At 42.1% G+C, this 18,810-nt stretch overlaps 1 protein-coding gene across 1 annotated transcript; it reads right to left on the minus strand.

Annotated features, from left to right (window-relative positions):
* Positions 1-13,703: 13,703 nt before the first annotated feature.
* On the minus strand, positions 13,704-15,421 carry LOC110694383. The gene is made up of 3 exons (XM_021871552.1): positions 15,204-15,421; positions 14,261-15,125; positions 13,704-13,880 (listed from the first exon to the last, which is right to left on the minus strand). The coding sequence occupies exons 1-3, from the start codon at positions 15,419-15,421 to the stop codon at positions 13,704-13,706; spliced, it is 1,260 nt and encodes a 419-aa protein (XP_021727244.1).
* Positions 15,422-18,810: the final 3,389 nt, after the last annotated feature.

The following is an 18,810-nucleotide window of genomic DNA, read 5'->3' on the forward strand; positions in this document are numbered from 1 at the left end:
ATCTTGCTAAGCCCGATTATGATTGATGTATAAAGTAGATCTTTAAATTCCCCAATAATAATCCCAATTGACATGCTTAATTGATTGTGTTTATGCCAATACTAGATTAGGAATAATTAGTATTGTTATCATCCCTTTGTTCTTATTGCAACGGAAGTTGGGTATTAACGGGATTAGGTTATTCCAATTAAGGGTTTGAAGATCATCACGGAAGTAGATGATTGAATAATTAGGAATCTAGGCATGGTGTTTAATGTCCCTTATTCGCTTGATTCCACGGAAGTAGGCTTGATAGTTAATTTGGGAAGCCATTGATAACTTGGAAGAGACCTTTGGTATTATTATTAGGGATTGCTTTTCTTCTTGTCAATTGATTTATATATTGGGGGTAGATTTATTAGTTTATCAATCATAATCGTGGTAATGCTTGATCTTGGATGCTTTAGTTTATTGATTAATATTTCCTCTAGTTAATTGTGTTATTTAATATATTAGTTGATTATTATCATCCATTATTGATTGGTGACGTGCTTAGTGATTAATTGAGTCTGATTAATTGAATGAACCATAGTCTCTTGGGATTCGATCCTTACTTGCCCTACTACACAGTTAGAAGGAATAGTTAGGTTATTTTTGTTAGGTACGCGATAAGCCTATCAGTGGCCAACCACCCATCGCTGCTACCGGCTCAGCACCAGCAGGCGGGAGCAAGCACCCCATAGAGCAAGAGGCTGATATTGCCAAAGGTATCTCAGCATTTAACCCCTTGCCTTACCCTTGTAGGGTTAAGTCATATTAGTAGACGACTAGTAGCTCAGGCAGCTCTTGGTCTATTGGTCGAGATTATGTCAACTACTTACCGAATGTTGATTGTGCAGATGTCAGCCAGAGGCCGGATATTCAGCAGTTCACAAAGAACATGCTCAAAGTCGTCTCCCTTGCTGAGAGAAACTATGTTCGAGGGGTCGGGACCCTCAACTTCGACGCCATCCTGACTCTATTGGATGAGGTATTCTAGCTTTGAGCTTGTGATTTTTTCTAACTTTTTTGTGTCGTCTGTTATTAACAAAGTGCTCTTGCTGGATGCACACGATGCTGCGGGTGAATGGGCTTAAGAAGTCATTCTCTGACAAACAGAAAGAGGTAAAGGCTGCTAACGATTGAGCCGCTTCTTCCACTGATAGAGCCATGTTTGATATTTTAACTAATGAAGTACTGACCCATGATATCCTGTATTCTCAGGCGACGGTCAATCTGCAGGTCAAGGCAAACTTAGAGACGGCCCAAAAGAGGGTGGCTAAGCAGGAAGGCAAGCTTAAAACGTTCAAGTCCAAGCTCAAGCCATTAGAGGATGCTGATGTTGAGGCTGAAGGGCTTCGCAGACGGTGCGAAGCCTTGAAGCGCAAGTTGGCCAACTAGGAGGAGCAGCTGTGGAAAAAATATAAGTCCAAGGCCGAGGAGGAGAAGATGAAGTTGGTGGAGGAGATGGAGGCCGACTACCAGACCCGCATGCAGATGGCCTGGAAGTCACTTTTTCTAGAGAATGACTATGAAGGGTGGAAGTGTTAGTATTATGCGGCCACTGAAGAGCTCAATGCCGAACAGCTGAAGGGGTTGGAGGAGGAAGAGGAGGAGTCCGAATCCTCGGATGAGAAGGAGCCTGGGCCTCCATCAGATCAGGAGGAGGAGGAGGAGGATATAATAGATGTGTAGCCAGCTGCCAACAAATGAGGAGCTCCCTCCTAATAATTAAGGTTTACTGTTTCTGTTTATGGCCGAATAGCCTAACACTATGCTTTTCTGGTCAGCGTGCTGAGTATCTTTGTATCTTTACTGACTGTGGAGTCGGTTTACTCAACAATTTTATTTCCTTGTTCTACCACTTGTTGCGGCGGTTAACAATTTCAACTGGTTGCCGAACATGGGGTTGACTTTAATATTAATGAATTAGCCGGCTGTTAGGTCGGTTTTATTTCACTGCTTTGCATCTTACTTCAAAATTTTTGAAGTTTTTCGCTATGCATGAGTTTGACTAAGTATATAACCTTCTTTGTTCTATGCATACGGTTTTTACATTGTACCGAATGTTCTTGCCCCTAGACGACTGTGCGTTAGGTTTCAATAAAAAGGTTAATTGACTTAGAAATTATTGATACTTGAAAGAGTATGACTAATTTCCAAGTTAATCAATCACTATGGTGATTGCCCCAAACCACGAGGTCAGTCGTCCATCGAGCAGAAGGATAAAATTTAGATATTAGACGGTTATTGGCCATATTCAGTCGTTGGGACAGAATTAGGGCCACCTTTGCTTTTTTCGAGCAGGCGGCGTGATCCTTTTTCCCATATTTTCAGGCTCACTTAGAGTGAGTTGCTCTCTCTTGATACGAGCAGACGGTTTGGTAGGCCGTCTGGGAGGTAGGTCAGCATACTTGTTTAAGCAAATTTGACCTATTCATGCGGATGCTTCCTTTCCCATAGAGAAGACTACGTTTATGAGCCGTTTGTGTTGCTCTAGGGAAATTTCAGACGTTGATGAGGTTAAGCTTAACCCTATTAGATATTTAATCTAAGGTGTTATGTGGTCGGTTTTCGTTTTTATTCCCATAGGGCAGACAACTGTGTTAAACCGTGATGGTCATCCGTTAGATTTGTGAGAACAAACGGCTATGAGCTTCATTGAAGTAGTCGGTTGGGCCATTTATGTTATGAGTTTATAAACAATGTACCACCCGAATGGGAGATGCTCTCTATAAGCGAATTCACCCGGATGGGCGTCGCCGAATGTCTCACCCTATCAGAGTGGAAGATTGGTTTAGATTTTACCGCCTGCACATTGCACAGGCGGTGCCCCCATAGGGAGGCGAATCTAATAATATGATTGCAAAACAAATAAATATAAATAAAAAGCATCGTTCATTAATGAGCTTTTTATTTATAAAAAAATTTACAAGTCTTAGAAGTAGTACTTTTTCAAGTTATCTACATTCCAAGTTCTGGTTAGCTTCTTTCCGTTTAGTTTTCTAAGCGGTAGGTGCCGCCTCTTACTTCTTCATAGACCCGGTAGGGACCTTCCCAATTAGGTGTCTACTTGCCTTGCTCATTGGCCCTACTGATTGCCTCCATTTTCCGTAACACAAAGTCCCCAATTTTCAAGGGTCGTTTGTGTACTCTTTTGTTGTAGGCTCTTGTCATTCTCAGACGGTATATCTCATGACGTAAGGCAGCATTGCCCCAACGTTCTAGAAGAGAGTCCAATGCTAGCCGCATGGCCTCCCAATTTGCCTCTTCATCATACAACATGACTCGAAGAGTCGACTCATAGTGTTTTATAGGTAAGATGGCTTCAGCATCGTATACCATGAGGAATGGGGTTTCGCCGGTTACCCCTTTTGATGTGGTTCTGATGACCCAAAGTACATGAATAAACTCTTCAGCCCACAGGCCGCCAGCTCTTTCAATTATCTTTTTTATGCCGTATGAGATTAGTTTGTTCAAGGCTTCAACCTAGTCGTTTGCTTGGGGTCGGCCGATTGATGCAAAACAGTGGGTGATCCCTTGGTCTCCCAGCCAATTCTTGAGGGTAGGTGATGAGTCTATTTTATATATATTTTTATTCCCCGTCCTACGGTCATATTTGTGCTTATTTGATCTTTACGGAGCTATTTTTATTGCTAATATACGTTTTCTAGTGTTTTTGTAGAGTTGGTATTATTTTGCAGGATTTGCAGAATCATGATAATTTCTGAGTTTATTGAGCCATTACGAAATATTAGAGTCGGATCGTATTTTATGACCGTGTATTTGAAGCCTAAGGACTAATCAAAGGAATGTAATTCGGTGATTAAGGGCTTGATTAAGTGACTTACAATCATAGACCAAGCAAAAGAGTAGAAGATAGAATTAAACAACCCAAGCTTTACTAATGTTCCTGCAGAGCGTGATTTTTGGTCGGGCGCGATCAGGCGGACTAATGGCCCGACCGAGTGAGTGTGTTGCAAGGAGAATTAAGTCGGTTGGGACTTGTATAAATATACCCAAGTCCTTAATCGCTGGCGTCATTCATTAGATAGCTCGGTAGCATTAGTTTAATTTATTAGCTTTTGTTTTATTATTAGCTTTCTTTTAACAGCTTTATGGTTTTAGGATTAGTTAATCTTTTCAATAACTTTTGTTTTATTAGCTTTAGAGATAGTTTTTGTTTTATTTTGACAGCATATTCTTAGACTTTGGTTTTATTATTTTCTTTGATGTTTATTTTAGTTTTGATATTTACGGCTGCTTGAGAATTCTAATTTATTGACTTGTTTTCTTTAATTTCTCGTTCTTTCTTTTAATCGTGCTTAATTTAATCGCTTTGTTTAGTTTAGTTTTACTTATGTGTGAGTAGTTAATTTCTAGGGTTCTAGGGGGATCCATAATTAATATGAAGGAAAATTGTGTTGGTTGATTATTGGTATTGCATAATAATTTCTTGTTGGATTATTTTAATTCTTTACAATTGGATTATGAATCGAGCAGATGTGATTTTATTGTAAAATTATAGAAATATTGAATTAATGAATCGAGCAGATGTTAATTTGATGTTAAAGGCTATTTTCAATAGGAACTTAGATCTAGTATATTGCGAGAGTCCGTTAGGTCTATGCTGATTAATATATTGCGAGAGCCTGTTAATAATGTTATGTTGGCAATATTAATCGTTGATTGTTATGTTTTATCCCGAAGTATTAATTATTGGTGAACCTGTGACCCTAAGCCTTTTATTATTGATTGTTCCCTCATTTAATTATTGTCATAGTATCATTCCCACAATCTTACTTGTTCCCTAATAATTTAGATTATAATAAATAATTAGGAATAGAAGAACGATGTTTCCCTGTGGATTCGACCCTACTTCCCTATCTATTATTAGTTAGCGGTCTTAGGAATTACTTTTTATTAGGTGATACGACTTTAGCCTGTCAGTAGGCATCTCAAATTGAGGGTCATTTTCAAAGACCATAGACATAGGTACCCCATACCGGGTTATGATGTTCTTCCAGATGAAAAAGATGACATCCTTGTCTTGATGCCCTTGACAGCCTCAACTTCCACCCACTTGGTGAAGTAGTCAATGACCACTAAAATATACCGCCGTCCGCCTAACGCAGGTGTATACGGACCCAAGATATCCATGCCCTATTTGGCGAATGGTACCAGGCTATGAATTGCCGTCAGAACAGTTGCCGGACGGTGGATGAGCTTGCCAAGTCTTTGGCACTTGTCACACTTCTTCACCATTTCCATGGCGTCTGCTTTCAGAGTTAGCCAGAAATATCCTTGCCGCCTGGCTCTTTCTGCTAGAGCTCTGCCACCTATATGTGAGGTATAATAGCTCGAATGTAGATCCTCCAGAATCGCATGCCCCCTTTCTAGGGTGATGTATTTCAAAAGAGGCAACATAAAGGCCTTTTTGAAAAGTTCTCCATTGTGAATCTCGAAGTTGGCTGCATGTTTTTTCATTGCAACCATTTTTGGATATGTATCCGGCAGAGTGTCTTCTAGCAGATAAGCCTGGATGCCGTCCATCCAGGTTGAACTTTGGTTAAGTATTCCAATGGGATTTTTGTCAATACTTCGTTTTTCCATCACTTCCCAAACGACTGACCAAGGTGTATCACAAGAGGAGAATGATGCCAGTTTTGACAGAGCATCCGCCTGATTGTTTTCTGACGAGGCACTTGACTTTAAGTGGAATTCGTCAAGTGTCCCAGCCTTTGCTCTGACCGCTTGCAAGTATTTGATCATATCCGGATGGGTGATTGGCGGACAATAGGTCGTGTCTACTATCTTAAATCAAATCCACAATTTATATTCCTAACCTAACTCTATCATGTTTACACTAGATAGTGGCAAGCTAGGGTCGAACCACAAGGAAACGGGGTATTACATAATCAAGGTGAAATAAAGAATCTATTGCAAGTAACAAGGGGTATATTTGTTTGTTTTTGAGAATATCTAAGATTAAACTATCTACTAAAAAGTGATTAAAACAAGCAAAATAAAGGAGTTAAACTAGAATCACTAAAATAACGATGAAAGATGAGATTTTAATTGAAATATGATCAAAAACACTAGGGAGAGGGGGTTCCAATCATGATCTACTAACACAACTATGATAATCATCATGGATTCATGCCAAGGATTACAAACCCTACTCAAAATGATTCATTCTCATACAATCACTCAAAGCAAGTCAATGAAATCGATCAAACCTAAACTAGATCATTCTCATGCATCTAATCTAGAACTCAAAAATTAGGGCTAGAGGTGGACAACAATAGCTCCAAGCATAATAAGCACAAAATCATTAACTCAAGGCGAAACCCAATCAATCATCAATATAAACTAAATCAATCATGATTTTCACCCCCTTCCCTAGCTAGAAATCTAAGCTAGAGAAAGGAAGATAGCCATATTAACTAGACTAAACATGTATTCAATCCCAACAAAACTAAACATGACTCAAAATCAAAGAAAAAGCAATGAAATAAGTAAAAGCAAGGAACTTTATGGAAATAAACACTATTATGAGCAATAAAACAAAATAAAAGATAAGGGATAAAGAGATTACTACTATTAAACTTGAAGGATTAAGAAAGCATGGACTAGTTGTATTAAAAAGATGAAATCTTGAAAGAAGCTTGAAGATATCTTGATTACAACAATCGAAACTTGAAGGTTAAGCTACTTTCTCTCTTTAGAATGTTGATGTTCTGATCTCTCTCTACAAATGTTTTTCAATGGAATAGTGAATGATAGTCAAAAGTTGTCATGAGAATTCAAGCTAAACACTATATATAGTTTCTTAATAAAACAAAGAAAATGGGTGAGGGAGAGGCCTCTCCATCAAGGTTGTTGCGCCCTCTCTACTGTGGGTACGTAGTTGGGAAAACCCAGCTTGCCGCGGCCGCGGCCTGGACTGCCACACCCGCGACCTGGACTGCCACGCCTGCGGCCACTAGGGCCACGCCCTATTTAAGCCATCTCCCAGTCATCTCCAAAAACTGGGTGTTCAGCTCAAGATCTCTGTCCGCGCCCGCAGAAATGGCACCCGCGCCCGTGGCATTGCCCTCCTGTCCGTGCCCGCGACAAAAGTACCCGCGCCCGCGACTTGCTGTGGCAGTGCGCCCTCTCCCTTTTGCATCTCCTTTCCTTGAAACAAGCCACTCTAGCAATTTCAACTCCGCTGAGCAATTCCAATTCTGCCCACAAGTGCTAGGAGATATCAAAGCAAACAAATAAAGGGTAAAAAGCAAAGGAAAAGATAAAAGAAAAGGAAAAACACGAGAAAGAATGAAGGTAACTAAAACAAAGGTAAAAACGGTAAGAAGAGGTACAAATAAGTGACAAATAAGGGGAATTCACTAGCGAAAAAGGGTGAAATGGTGGCGTAAACGCCACTCATCAATGGGTGGTCTCATAGTCACCATGGTATTGGCTAACAACCAATTGTGAATCAGAGCAGGCATCAATTTTCTTAGCCCCTTCCGCCTTACACATGTGTATACCAGCTAGTAGGGCTTCATACTTGGCCTCGTTGTTTGAGGCTTGAAACTTGAACCGTAGTGCATATTCATATTTGTCCTCTTTAGGAGACTGACATATAATTCTTGCACCACAGCCGTTCATGGTAGAGCTCCCTTCTACATACACTTTCCAAACCTGATCAAGATTTTCCGGCTCAACCGGTCTTGTCATTTCAATAATGAAGTCGGCGAACGCCTGACCCTTCACTGCTTTCCTTGGTTCAAAAGTGATTTCAAGGCTCTGCATTTTGGTAGTCCATTTGTGTATTCGACCGGATGACTCTAAAGTTGTCACTGGCCGCTTGAGGGAGTGGCCTGTATAGACCACCATCGGATGTGTCAAGAAGTATGGTTTCAACTTCTTTACTGCCATGAATAGGGCGAGACCAAATTTCTCAACCATTGAGTACCGAAGTTCTGCATTTCAAAGAACATGGCTAACAAAATAGACCGAGAGCTGGTTGCCGTCTCTCTCAACTAGGAGAACAACATTGAGAGCCTAATTTGAGACGACCAGGTACATGTAGAGCGTCTCCTTAGGTAAAGGGCTTACAAGCCTTGGTAAGGAGTGCAAATGTTCTTTTAATTTCTAGAATGTCATCTCAGCATCATCTCCCCATTCAAACAAGGTCTTCTTTCTAATTGCTTGGAAAAAATAGAGGCACTTGTCACCGGAGCGAGAGAGGAATCTCCCCAATGCCGCCAGACAAACAGTTAACTTCTAAACTTCTCTAACAATGCAGGGTGACTTCATGTCAATGACCGCCTATATCTTCTCTGGGTTTGCCTCTATCCCCCTTTGATAAATAAAAAATCCGAGAAACTTCCCAAACTCAACACCAAAAACACACTTCTTGGGATTGAGCATGACCTTGTACCACCTGAGTGTGGTGAAGGTTTCTCGGAGGTCAACAAGATGATCCGCATGTAGCTTGGACTTGACTATCATATCATCAATGTACGCCTCTACATTCCTACCAATTTGATTAATGAAGACCGTATTAATCATTCTTTGGAATGTAGCAGGCGCATTTTTTAAGCCAAACGACATCACAATATAACAGAATAACCCCTAATTAGTGATGAATGTCATCTTCTTTTGATCTTCCTTCCATAGGGGTATCTGGTGAAAGCCTGAATAGGTATCCATAAAGCTCATTATCGTATGTCCGGCTGAAGAGTCGACCAGACTGTCAATCTTGGAAGCAGATAACTGTCCTTTGGACATGCCTTGTTCAGATCTGTGTAGTCAACACACATGCGCTAGTTCCCATTCGGCTTTTTTCACAAGAACAACATTTGCTAGCCAATTTGGGAAGTGACATTGCCGAATGAACCCGACGTCTAACAACTTCTTAATCTCAGTGGCTGCCGCCTGACTTCTCTCCTCACCACAATTTCTTTTCTTTTGCCTGATAGGCTTCTTCTTTGGGTAAATAGCGAGTTTGTGGACAGCAAGATCCGAGCTAATACCAGGTATCTCTTCCACTTCAAAGGCAAAAATGTCCTTGAATTCCTTCAACAGATTGTGCAAGCTTACCCCCAACTTTGCAAAAGCAACTGTCCCCACCTTTACAGTTCGCTCTGGACGTGTTCATCCAGATTAATTTCAATATGTTCACCAGCTAGCTGGGACGGAGTTCATCTGACCATTCCCCGGTCAGTGATTGCTATTGCTTCTCTTTCTTGACAGTCACCAGCTGGTCAGCCTTTCTCTTTTTGCCGCCTGCTGGTGGGGCAGACTTAGGTTCCTTGACATCGTTAAGGTCTATTGGCTCCATGTCCCAGCCAACTGCCGTAGGCTTGACGTCTGAGAGATAACACTCTCGAGCCGTCTTCTAATCTCCATTCAAGGAGCCAACAAAACCGTCATCCTTCTCAAATTTCAACGGCATGAGGGAGGGAATAATGTGGTGTGCCTCAGTCGTATGCAACCAAAAATATCACAACTAAGCTAACTGCAAATAAACGTAGTTAGGGAAGTCGAGTTCGAATCCACAGGGAAAAAGGGACTAATAACTGGAAACCTAAGTGGAAATACTCTAGGACGGTAGTAACCTAAGTAACGAGGGGGGTTTTCACGAGCAATGATGATAAATGAACTAAGTAAGAACAACGAACGTAATGAATAGGTAATCAATGAGAAGAACGGTCTTGGTTATGCGAAATCCACTAATGAACATACAAATTGATCATAGAAGTCTCCTCAATCAAGCTCTATTGAACACCTTGTTGTAGAATTCCTAGATTCTAAATTCTCATAAATAGTTAGAAATAGCAAAGCGCTCCTTTCTAACCCTTTCCAATGCACAATTCAAGACAAGCGCTCTAAATTATCCACAAGAAGAAAATAAACGGAGAAATCAACAAGGATTGAATAAATTAACACAAGCGGTCTAATTTCTTCAATAATATTATTCCCTCTTCAAGTTATCAACCAAAAGCATGCATCAATAACCTAAAGTTGCTACTTTGGAAAGATTAATTAGATGCAAGCGAATCCAATAATTCTAACCTAGCAATTGATTAAAGCAAATCATGAAATTAATTCAAGGAACAATATATATTCAATAGATATTAAGAGAAGAAAGATCTCACAATTCGTAGCTAAAAGCTTCAATCTTTAACCAAGAATCCGGAAGATTAAGCTTCCATGGATTCTAATTCCAAAACAAAGAATTCTGAAAATTCCAAGAAAACCCTAGAAAGCTTTTTTTTCTCAAGACTTAATTCTCCTTTTTTTTCAAACTTAATTAAAACTAAGCTATTTATATGTTTCTATATTTTAATAACATAACACAATAATAATAATAAAATAATATCCAAAACACGAGCCAAAACAAAGCCAAATTGCTGAAAATTAACCAAAACAGCCCGAATTTCTGCCAGAGCCGCTGCCAGCTGCTCTGGACCCGCTGGCAGCTGCTCTGGCAGCCCCTCACTCTGGTATACCCGCTGCCAGCGGCTCTGGCCAGCTGCCAGCGGCCCTGGCAGCGGTTCCTGCTGTTTTCGCCTTCTTTCCTTGCTTCTTCTTCTTGCTTTGCTTCACCTTTTCCTCAAGCTTTCTTCCTTGCTCTTCCATGCTCCATCACAACTCTCAAATCACGAGCCAAGGTCCATCCTTCTTACATAACTCTTCATTGGTTCCCGAGCTCACTCACTCACTTATACTCATAAATCCCGCCTTTTGCACATAAGTGAGATCACAGCCCAAAACTCACAAAAGCTAACAAAAGTACATATAAAGCATCAAAACACACCCTAAAACGCTTCTCTCAACCCATGATAAGAAGGCTTATCAAATTCCCCCATGCTTGAACCTTTACTCGCCCTCGAGTAAACTTAGAGAATAAAACACATCCTCCTCACTAAGGTTCAAAACAGAAGATGGTGGAATCAAACTAGCTCTATGCACTCAAACTCAACAAAACATCCTAGTACTTATCAACCAATCACAATCACACTCCCCCATACTTCACACTTTGAATCTCCCTTTTTTCTTATTTATCAATTCATCCCCAAAATCAACTTGGAACGATAAACGCATAGCCATGAGTATGAATATTCTCAACCGCCTAAAGAAATGAAATTTTTGATAAAATTGGGCAAACAAAAACTCAACTTAACCAAAAATCTCATAAAAACACTTCCACATTCAAGAGTGAAAACAAACAACTCATGCTCTCAAATTCCTAAGATGATCAACAAATTCCCCCAAAATCTCAACTATCTCCCAAAATCACCAAGATGAAACCTACCCCGACACCTCCTTATATCTCCTCCCCTTATGACACCGACTCCGGCAAATAGATGCGAAATTTCCTTGAAAAATCAAATTCATGAACATTTCTCTCTTTTTTCTCTCATTTTGCCTAGGAGCCCTTTCGGGTTTTCATCCTAGCCTCTCATCTTTTTCCAAATCTCACTTTCTCACCCACTCATTAGCCACTTTTTTGCTTAGGTCGCCCTTTCGGGTTTTCAACCTAACCGGGCCCCCATTTTTGCCTAAGCCGCCTTTTCAGGTTTTCGACTTAGCGGGTTTCTTTTTCTTTTTTCTTTCTTTCTTTTTTTTTTTCATACTTTTTTCTGTTTTTTTTTTCAAGCTTGCTTCATTGAACCACAATTAAGATAGTTATACAAAACATGAAATCAAGATAACTATACAAAATTCAAAGAATATATGCAAGAATTTCTTCCCCCCCCCTACTTGAATGAAGCATTGTCCTCGATGCAAGAACAACTACAATGAAACCAAAAGTAAGGGAAAAGGAAGAAAATCGTTACCATCTCAATGAGAGGGACCTCCAGAGCCAGAAGAGCCGGCATCGCCCCGAGAAGCACGCCTCTCGGAACGACGCAAAGCACGGGATGCCAAATGATCCATGAACGCCTCAGTTGGAGGCTCATACTGCGGATACTGAGTGGTGTAAAACCGACTCATGCTTCTTTGATATGCAAGCAGCTCGTGCATCCCATCGCACACCTCCTCTAGTCTATCATCCACATCAGCCCTCCATCGAGGCCAATCATCGTGCTGCACTCCAGCAGCATCCTCACCCCCTTCCTCATCAACAAACTCTCCGCCCATATGAACATCGGGATTCTCCTCTCCCATGTTCTCAACTATGATTTCAGCATCTCCCAAATAAGGAGCAACATCCGGGTCGGGCGGAAGGAAAAAGTCTGCAGCAGTAGGGCCAAAAGGTAATGCTCGTCCCTCGGGACGAGGAAGTCTCAAATAGTTCAAACCCTGCGGTCCGTATCGCCAGAAATAACTACCGGCGACGGGGGAACGCGATAATAAACCGATCTTGACCAGAGTCATGATGTTATATGTCAAGTATGTCGAGTCTACTGGCACAAGATCCTCAGGGGGTGGAACATTCAAATAACAGGCTAGCAAAGAGACCATGCCACCCATACTAAGATGGCCACTGGAGTTGGACTTCACCTTTACACAACTATCAACAAAAATCTCCACCCAATTGGGCGTACCGACACCTTCAGGGGTCATCGCCCACAAATACGACAATGTGACTTTGGGGACCTTAGTGGCCTCCCCTTGGCATAGAATAGTGGACGATATAAACCTATGCACCAGTCTAAGGCATGGGTGGGTGATTTTGAAGCTATGATCACCATGAGGGTCAACTTCACAACCAGTTATAGCCCTCCAAAATGTTCGGGACGAGTACGTGCTATAATCACCCCAACGGTTCACCAATGGGGGTGCATCCCAACCAAATGCCATACGCAAATCATCATAAGACATCACATAATTCCTATTGTTCAAATTAAAGGATATTTGTTCACGTCCTTTAGTAAGCGTTGAAAGGAATTCATATGTATACCTGACATAGGTGGGAGCGCATTTGGTCATGAAATTCTCGAGACCCACGTTCCTTAGCAAGAGCCGCACTCCTTCCTCCATCTCTAGCTCTTGTAGAGCTTCTAAGTCAAAGAACTTGGTGCATTGCACCGTTCGTCGGGGTTGTTGAAGCTTAGTCCATACGCCCTTCTCCTTGGAATGCAACCGAACACCCATGAAACCATCCCCTTGAGGCAATGGAGGTGCCTCCCCTTGACTTGAAGAAGCCCCTTGCTTCTTGCCCCTTGAGGGTCTTGATGGAGATGATTCTTTAGACCTCTTGTTGTCTCTACCCATGGCTATAAAAAGGAATATGTTCACTTGCACCTTCACCTTCACCTTCAATGAAAATAAATTAAGCTTGCAATTCCACACAACCAACTCAATTTCACAATTGAAATCAAGAAAAATGGTAAACCTTAGGTGAAATTGTGATGGGAATTGAGAATTTGATGAAAGATGAAGATTTGGGAAAGGGAAATTGGTAGGAATTTGGTATAATTGGAGTAGGGGAATGAATGAGTAGAGAGAAGGAGAAGAAAAGGAGTAAGGGTTTATGTGAATTGGGGGATAATGAAGTTGGAGTTGGAAAAGGGGAAATAAGGGGAAAAAAAAAATCGGGGAGAGCTGTAGGAGCCGCTGGTAGCGGCTTGAGGCCCGCTGCCAGCGGCTCTGGCAGATTTTGGTGATTTTTTTTTTTTTTTTTTTTTTTTTTTTTTTTTTGAAATTAACAAAACGTAGAGGGGGGGCCCGCTGGCAGCGGCTCAGGAGCAGCTACCAGCGGCTGGGACAGAAACAAAGGGGTTTGGGCTGCAAGAAGACCCGCTGGTAGCGGCTGCAGAGCAGCTGCCAGCGGCTTCTGCAGGGAAGGCCCCCCTTGTCTCTGTTTTGCTCTGTTTTTGCTGCGTTTCGCGCATAAAAATTGCTCCCAAGGCCTCCACCTACACAAAAACAATAAAAACACTCTTCACATCACACGAAAAAAATAAAAACTAAACTACGAAAAGTAATGGGGAAGAGTTTTCGATCGGGTTGCCTCCCGATTAGCGCCTTTGTTTTACGTCGTTGGCTCGACGCGGCTCATCCCACTTCGCTACTCCATTGATGGCTCGTAGAGATCGATGCACTCCACGTTCTCGGTTTTGAAACCCTCGAAGTAGGGTTTGAGCCTTTGGCCATTGACTTTGAAAATCTTATCGGTCTCGAGGCTTTGAATGTCAACTGCTCCATGCGGATATACATTCACCACTTGAAAAGGGCCCTCCCAACGGGACCGAAGTTTTCCCGGAAATAATCTAAGTCGGGATTGATATAGGAGTACTTTTTCACCGACTTTAACCTTCTTCCTAGCAATCATCTTGTCATGCCACAACCTATTCTTTGCTTTGTGGTATAAATGGGACAATTTCTTGCCCGGAATTGCAGACGGGCCGATTGTTGAACCTGGTGGTATAGGTGGAAGCTTGGAATGTTCATTCAATTCCCCCACCTTCACCTGCACATTAGTAGGCATAGAGAAATCCAAGAAATCACCAGATACAACATTAGTTATAGGTGTGAGGAACTCATCCCCACGATGATTGTTAGGAACATCATGCACCATTGGATCGACAACATTAAGAGAACATAAAGAATGAGTGTTGACAGGATACTTTATGGAATCATAAATGTTATACCCAATTGCTTTCCCATCAACCTCCATAGTCAAGGAACCGGTAGACACATCGATTTTTGTTTTAGCAGTCTTCAAGAAAGGTCTTCCTAACAAGATGGGGACTGCTTGTTTGTCATGTTCCATGTCAAGCACATAAAAGTCAGCAGGAAAAATCAAACCATCAACCTTAACCAACACATCTTCCACCACCCCCTTAGGATACACATTAGACCTATCCGCTAACTGAATCACTACCCCAGTTCCATGTAAAGGTCCAAGTTTTAAAGATTTAAACAGGGAGTATGGAATAACATTAATTGATGCACCCAAATCCAACATAGCTCTATGAAAAGTGGTGTCCCCTATTGTAACTGGAACAGTAAACATACCAGGATCACTACATTTTTCAGGAAGTTTCTTTTGGAAAACTGCAGAAACATGAGCACTCACTTTCACTTTTTCCTTCCCTCCTAACCTGTGCTTCCTCTTTATAGTACACAGTTCTTTCAAAAATTTAGCAAATCGAGGAACACTTTTTATTAAATTCAAAAGGGGAATGTTTACCTCACACTTGCTGAATGTTTCATAGATGTCTTTGTCTTTCTCATACCTCTTTGTTTCTTTCAAAGCTTCGGGAAAAGGTGGTGTGGGTTCATAAGATGGAAAAGTGGGAGGATTTGCTACAGCTTCATGTTCCACTTCCTTCTCCTCAGCTCCAATCAACTCTTCAGCCCTCTTAGTTGCAATTTCAGTCTCTTTCAGCTCCTTGCCATTTCTCAATGTAATAGCGTTGGCTTGTTGCTTAGGATTCAACTCCGTCAATTTCATGTTCATAATGCTGGCCTTGGATTCGTTTAGAGTCGGATGCCCCAGAATAAGATTATAGGTGGTAAGCTCTTCTACGACCAAGAACTGGACGACCATGTGGCACCCCTCTCCCTTCTCACCCAGTCAGATGGGCAGATCAATGCGACCTATTGGGTACACAACTCCACCCTTAAAAAAAATAATGGGTGAGTGACCTTGTGCAGGCTGCCTGGCTTGTACTTCAGCTTTGACAGATAATGCTAGCTGATGATGTTAGACGAACTTCCGGTGTCAATGAGGATCCGGCCAACCCTTTGGTTAGCCACCTTGCATTCGATGACTATTGGGTCTTCATGCGACCGGCGCACTTTGCCATGGTCCTTCTCAGAGATGACGACCTTAGGGAAAGTGTCGGCAGACGTCTGGTCCTCATTGATTGAGTTAACATTCATCTGTCTAACATGGTCCTTAGTGCCTCTGATAGTTGGACCACCGGAGGCAAAGCCGCCTACAATTGTGTAGATCATGTCCGGATCTGTGTCCGAACCACTATCAACCTTTGCTGACTTTTTGGACGGTCACCTTGGATTTGAGAATGTAAGATTTCAACACACCTTTATCAGCCAATCTATTTAGCAACCGCTTGAGGCTATAGTAGTCGTTGGTGTCATGGCCAATATTTTCATGGAAGTGATAATACTTGTCCATGTTTTGGTTTTTTCTGTCGGACCTTTCATTGCCGAGTGCTTCCCAAGTACCACCCGATCTTTGATTTCCATGAGGATGGTGTAGCAGTCTTTGTTCAACTCGTACCTAGGGATGTACGATTTAAACTCTTTCTTTTTCTTTTTGGACGGCTGATCAGAGTCCTCAACCGCCTAAACCTCTTTTCTTTCTTTCTCTCTTCAGCTTTTTGAGCCGGCTGATCTTGCCGACTCCCTTTTTGTTTGTTAGACTTCTTTGAGTCCAACTGCTTGCTAGAGGAGCAGAGCTCAGTTGCCATAGGGTTCTGCCTCTGTCAGCGCTTCTTGAAGAGTGAAGATTTTCTTCCGGACGAGGTCAAACTTAAAAGTCGACCCATCCTTCAGACTTTTGAAAAAGCAAATTCGTCAGACAGTCCTTGGATCAAGATTCTCATTAGATTGAATCGCCTGACATAAGAACGGAGCCCTTCCATGTCTCCCTGAACAACCGTGACTAAGTCGTTGCTTGTCTTCTTGGCAGGTATGTTCATGGAAAAGTTTGAGGCGAATAGGAACGCAAGCATCCTGAAATTGTTTATGCACCCAGGCGGCAGGTTGTCGAACCACTGATGGGAAATGCCCTTTAGTGTAGCTGGAAAGCATTTACACCATGCGACATCATCCAACCCCTGTAGATACATGAGGTTGGTGCAGGCCATCAGGTGGTCTTCAGGGTTGGTGTTGCCATCTTAGGCACCAACCAAGACATTTATAACCTTGGCAAGTTGTGCCGCCTCGGTTATTTCCTTGGAGAACGCAGAAAGTTCTTCTCCAAGTTTCAGCAGACGTAGCTGCCAGTGTGGGGGCTGGACTTGATATGCTTCTTGACCTCTAAAGAGGTAAGTTGCTAATAAGGTTGGGTAAACAACCTGTATGTTTGATGGGGCACATACGGCACCGAGCCTATCATTTGAGGACCTATGTGGACGGGTTGGCCTCCTGAGAGGTGCTCCTATGTAGATGGGGAATACCTCATCGAGGTATTCCTGAAGTTATCTAGCATTGTAGGCGTTAAAGCCATGTCAGACAGTTAGCTGCTCCGCTTTTGCTCAATAAAATGTCGAGCATCAGGGTAAGTCTTCTTGCTGCAATCCAGCTGTACATGCCGGATATGCTTTCTCTAATTCGCCCCTAGAAGATGAATATTAGTCTAGTCAACTAAGGGTCGGTCCCCCTCCTTCTATTTTTGATGCCGAGTGGGCTGCCTGTCCTTGACCGACTTTGTCTTCCCATAGGGAGAGGGTTTCTTGGATGATTGTCCTTTGCTTGGACCAGCCGTATGGGTCTTGATGAGGTCTCTCATCTCACCTTTGAAGTTTGTCATGAACTTTACTAACTCCTCACGAGTGATGTGAGCAGTTTGTCGTGTAGCCTGATGCTGGCCGGCTGACTTGCTCATACCCGCCTGACCATTGCCCTGCCCTTTTTTCTCTTTCTAGTGGATACGTGTTGTGATGAGGGATCCATCTTTGGCCATATGTACTTCGACCTCTGGATCTGACTCTGTATCATGGTCCGAATGGAACTTCTATTTCTAGATGTTTGTCCTTAGGAAGCGGTACAGTCTCTTCAAAAACCATCTTAGAGGTACTCTCCCCACAAACGGCGCCAAATGTTTCGGGGTTTTTCGCGAAATGTCCTACGGGAGAATCACGTCACCAAGACTGGCTCCTCGCTCGGCTGCACCTGCAGCAAACGGAAGTTCCGGTTGTTCGGAGTTCTGCCTCCGATGATCAAGTTAGTACATGTACGGAGAGTATAATGCGGAAAGTAAGTTAATCTTTTCGGATCCTGAGATCAGGTGTTTTCTCTATTGTAAGAGAATTAGTAATGATGTATTAATTGAACTTGTCCCCAAAATGGGATAAATGTCCCTATTTATAGGGCATTGGGAATAGTGCCCTTACGTAGGTCACTTGACCTAGATTTGGTAGGCTGCGGCGTTTTACGACGCTTCGGGAAATGGGCCTTGAAGGCCGCCATTTCCTTTACTATCTGCTTATCACGTGTCATATCTTGGTAGGTCCATTTTGGACTCATCCTAGGGTGACACGTGTCACGCTCTTATTGGTCCACGTGGCTAGGGTAAAAATACCCAAATTAACTTTTTATCACAAATATGTGGCTTACCACCCCACACTGTGTGGCCGAGGTTAATTGGTCATGGTTTACTCGGTCGATTAGGGGTTACTTGGTTAAGGGTTACTCGATCGGTCAGGGGCTATATGGTCAATTTTTTAGTGTGTGTCAGTCGGCCAAATGGTGTAGCCAGCCAAACTGAAAATGCGCTGCCTGGCCACATTGTGGGGCCGGAGTTACTTGGTTAGAGTTTACTCGATCGATCAGGGGTTACTCAATCGGTCAGGGGTTACCCGCTCAGTGTTTTGGTGTGAGTCAACCCCGAGGTGGCTTTGATTTATCTCGGGTAACTTTTGATCTATTATTATAGGGAGACTTTTTCAACCAATATACAATATGTTTTGGACACTGTATTTTTTTTCTTAAAAAAGAGTCTGTGGTTATATTATGGGACTTAGAGAGTATGTTTTATTGATTAAAACAAAAGTGCACATGTAGGGTAATATATGAAATATGTGAATGTACATGATTCATTACGATCTAAAAAGATAAAACATAACCAATATATTAGAAGGGCATAAATCAAAC

This window comes from Chenopodium quinoa, unplaced genomic scaffold (genome assembly GCF_001683475.1).
Source record: "Chenopodium quinoa cultivar QQ74 unplaced genomic scaffold, ASM168347v1, whole genome shotgun sequence".
NCBI lineage: Eukaryota > Viridiplantae > Streptophyta > Magnoliopsida > Caryophyllales > Amaranthaceae > Chenopodium > Chenopodium quinoa.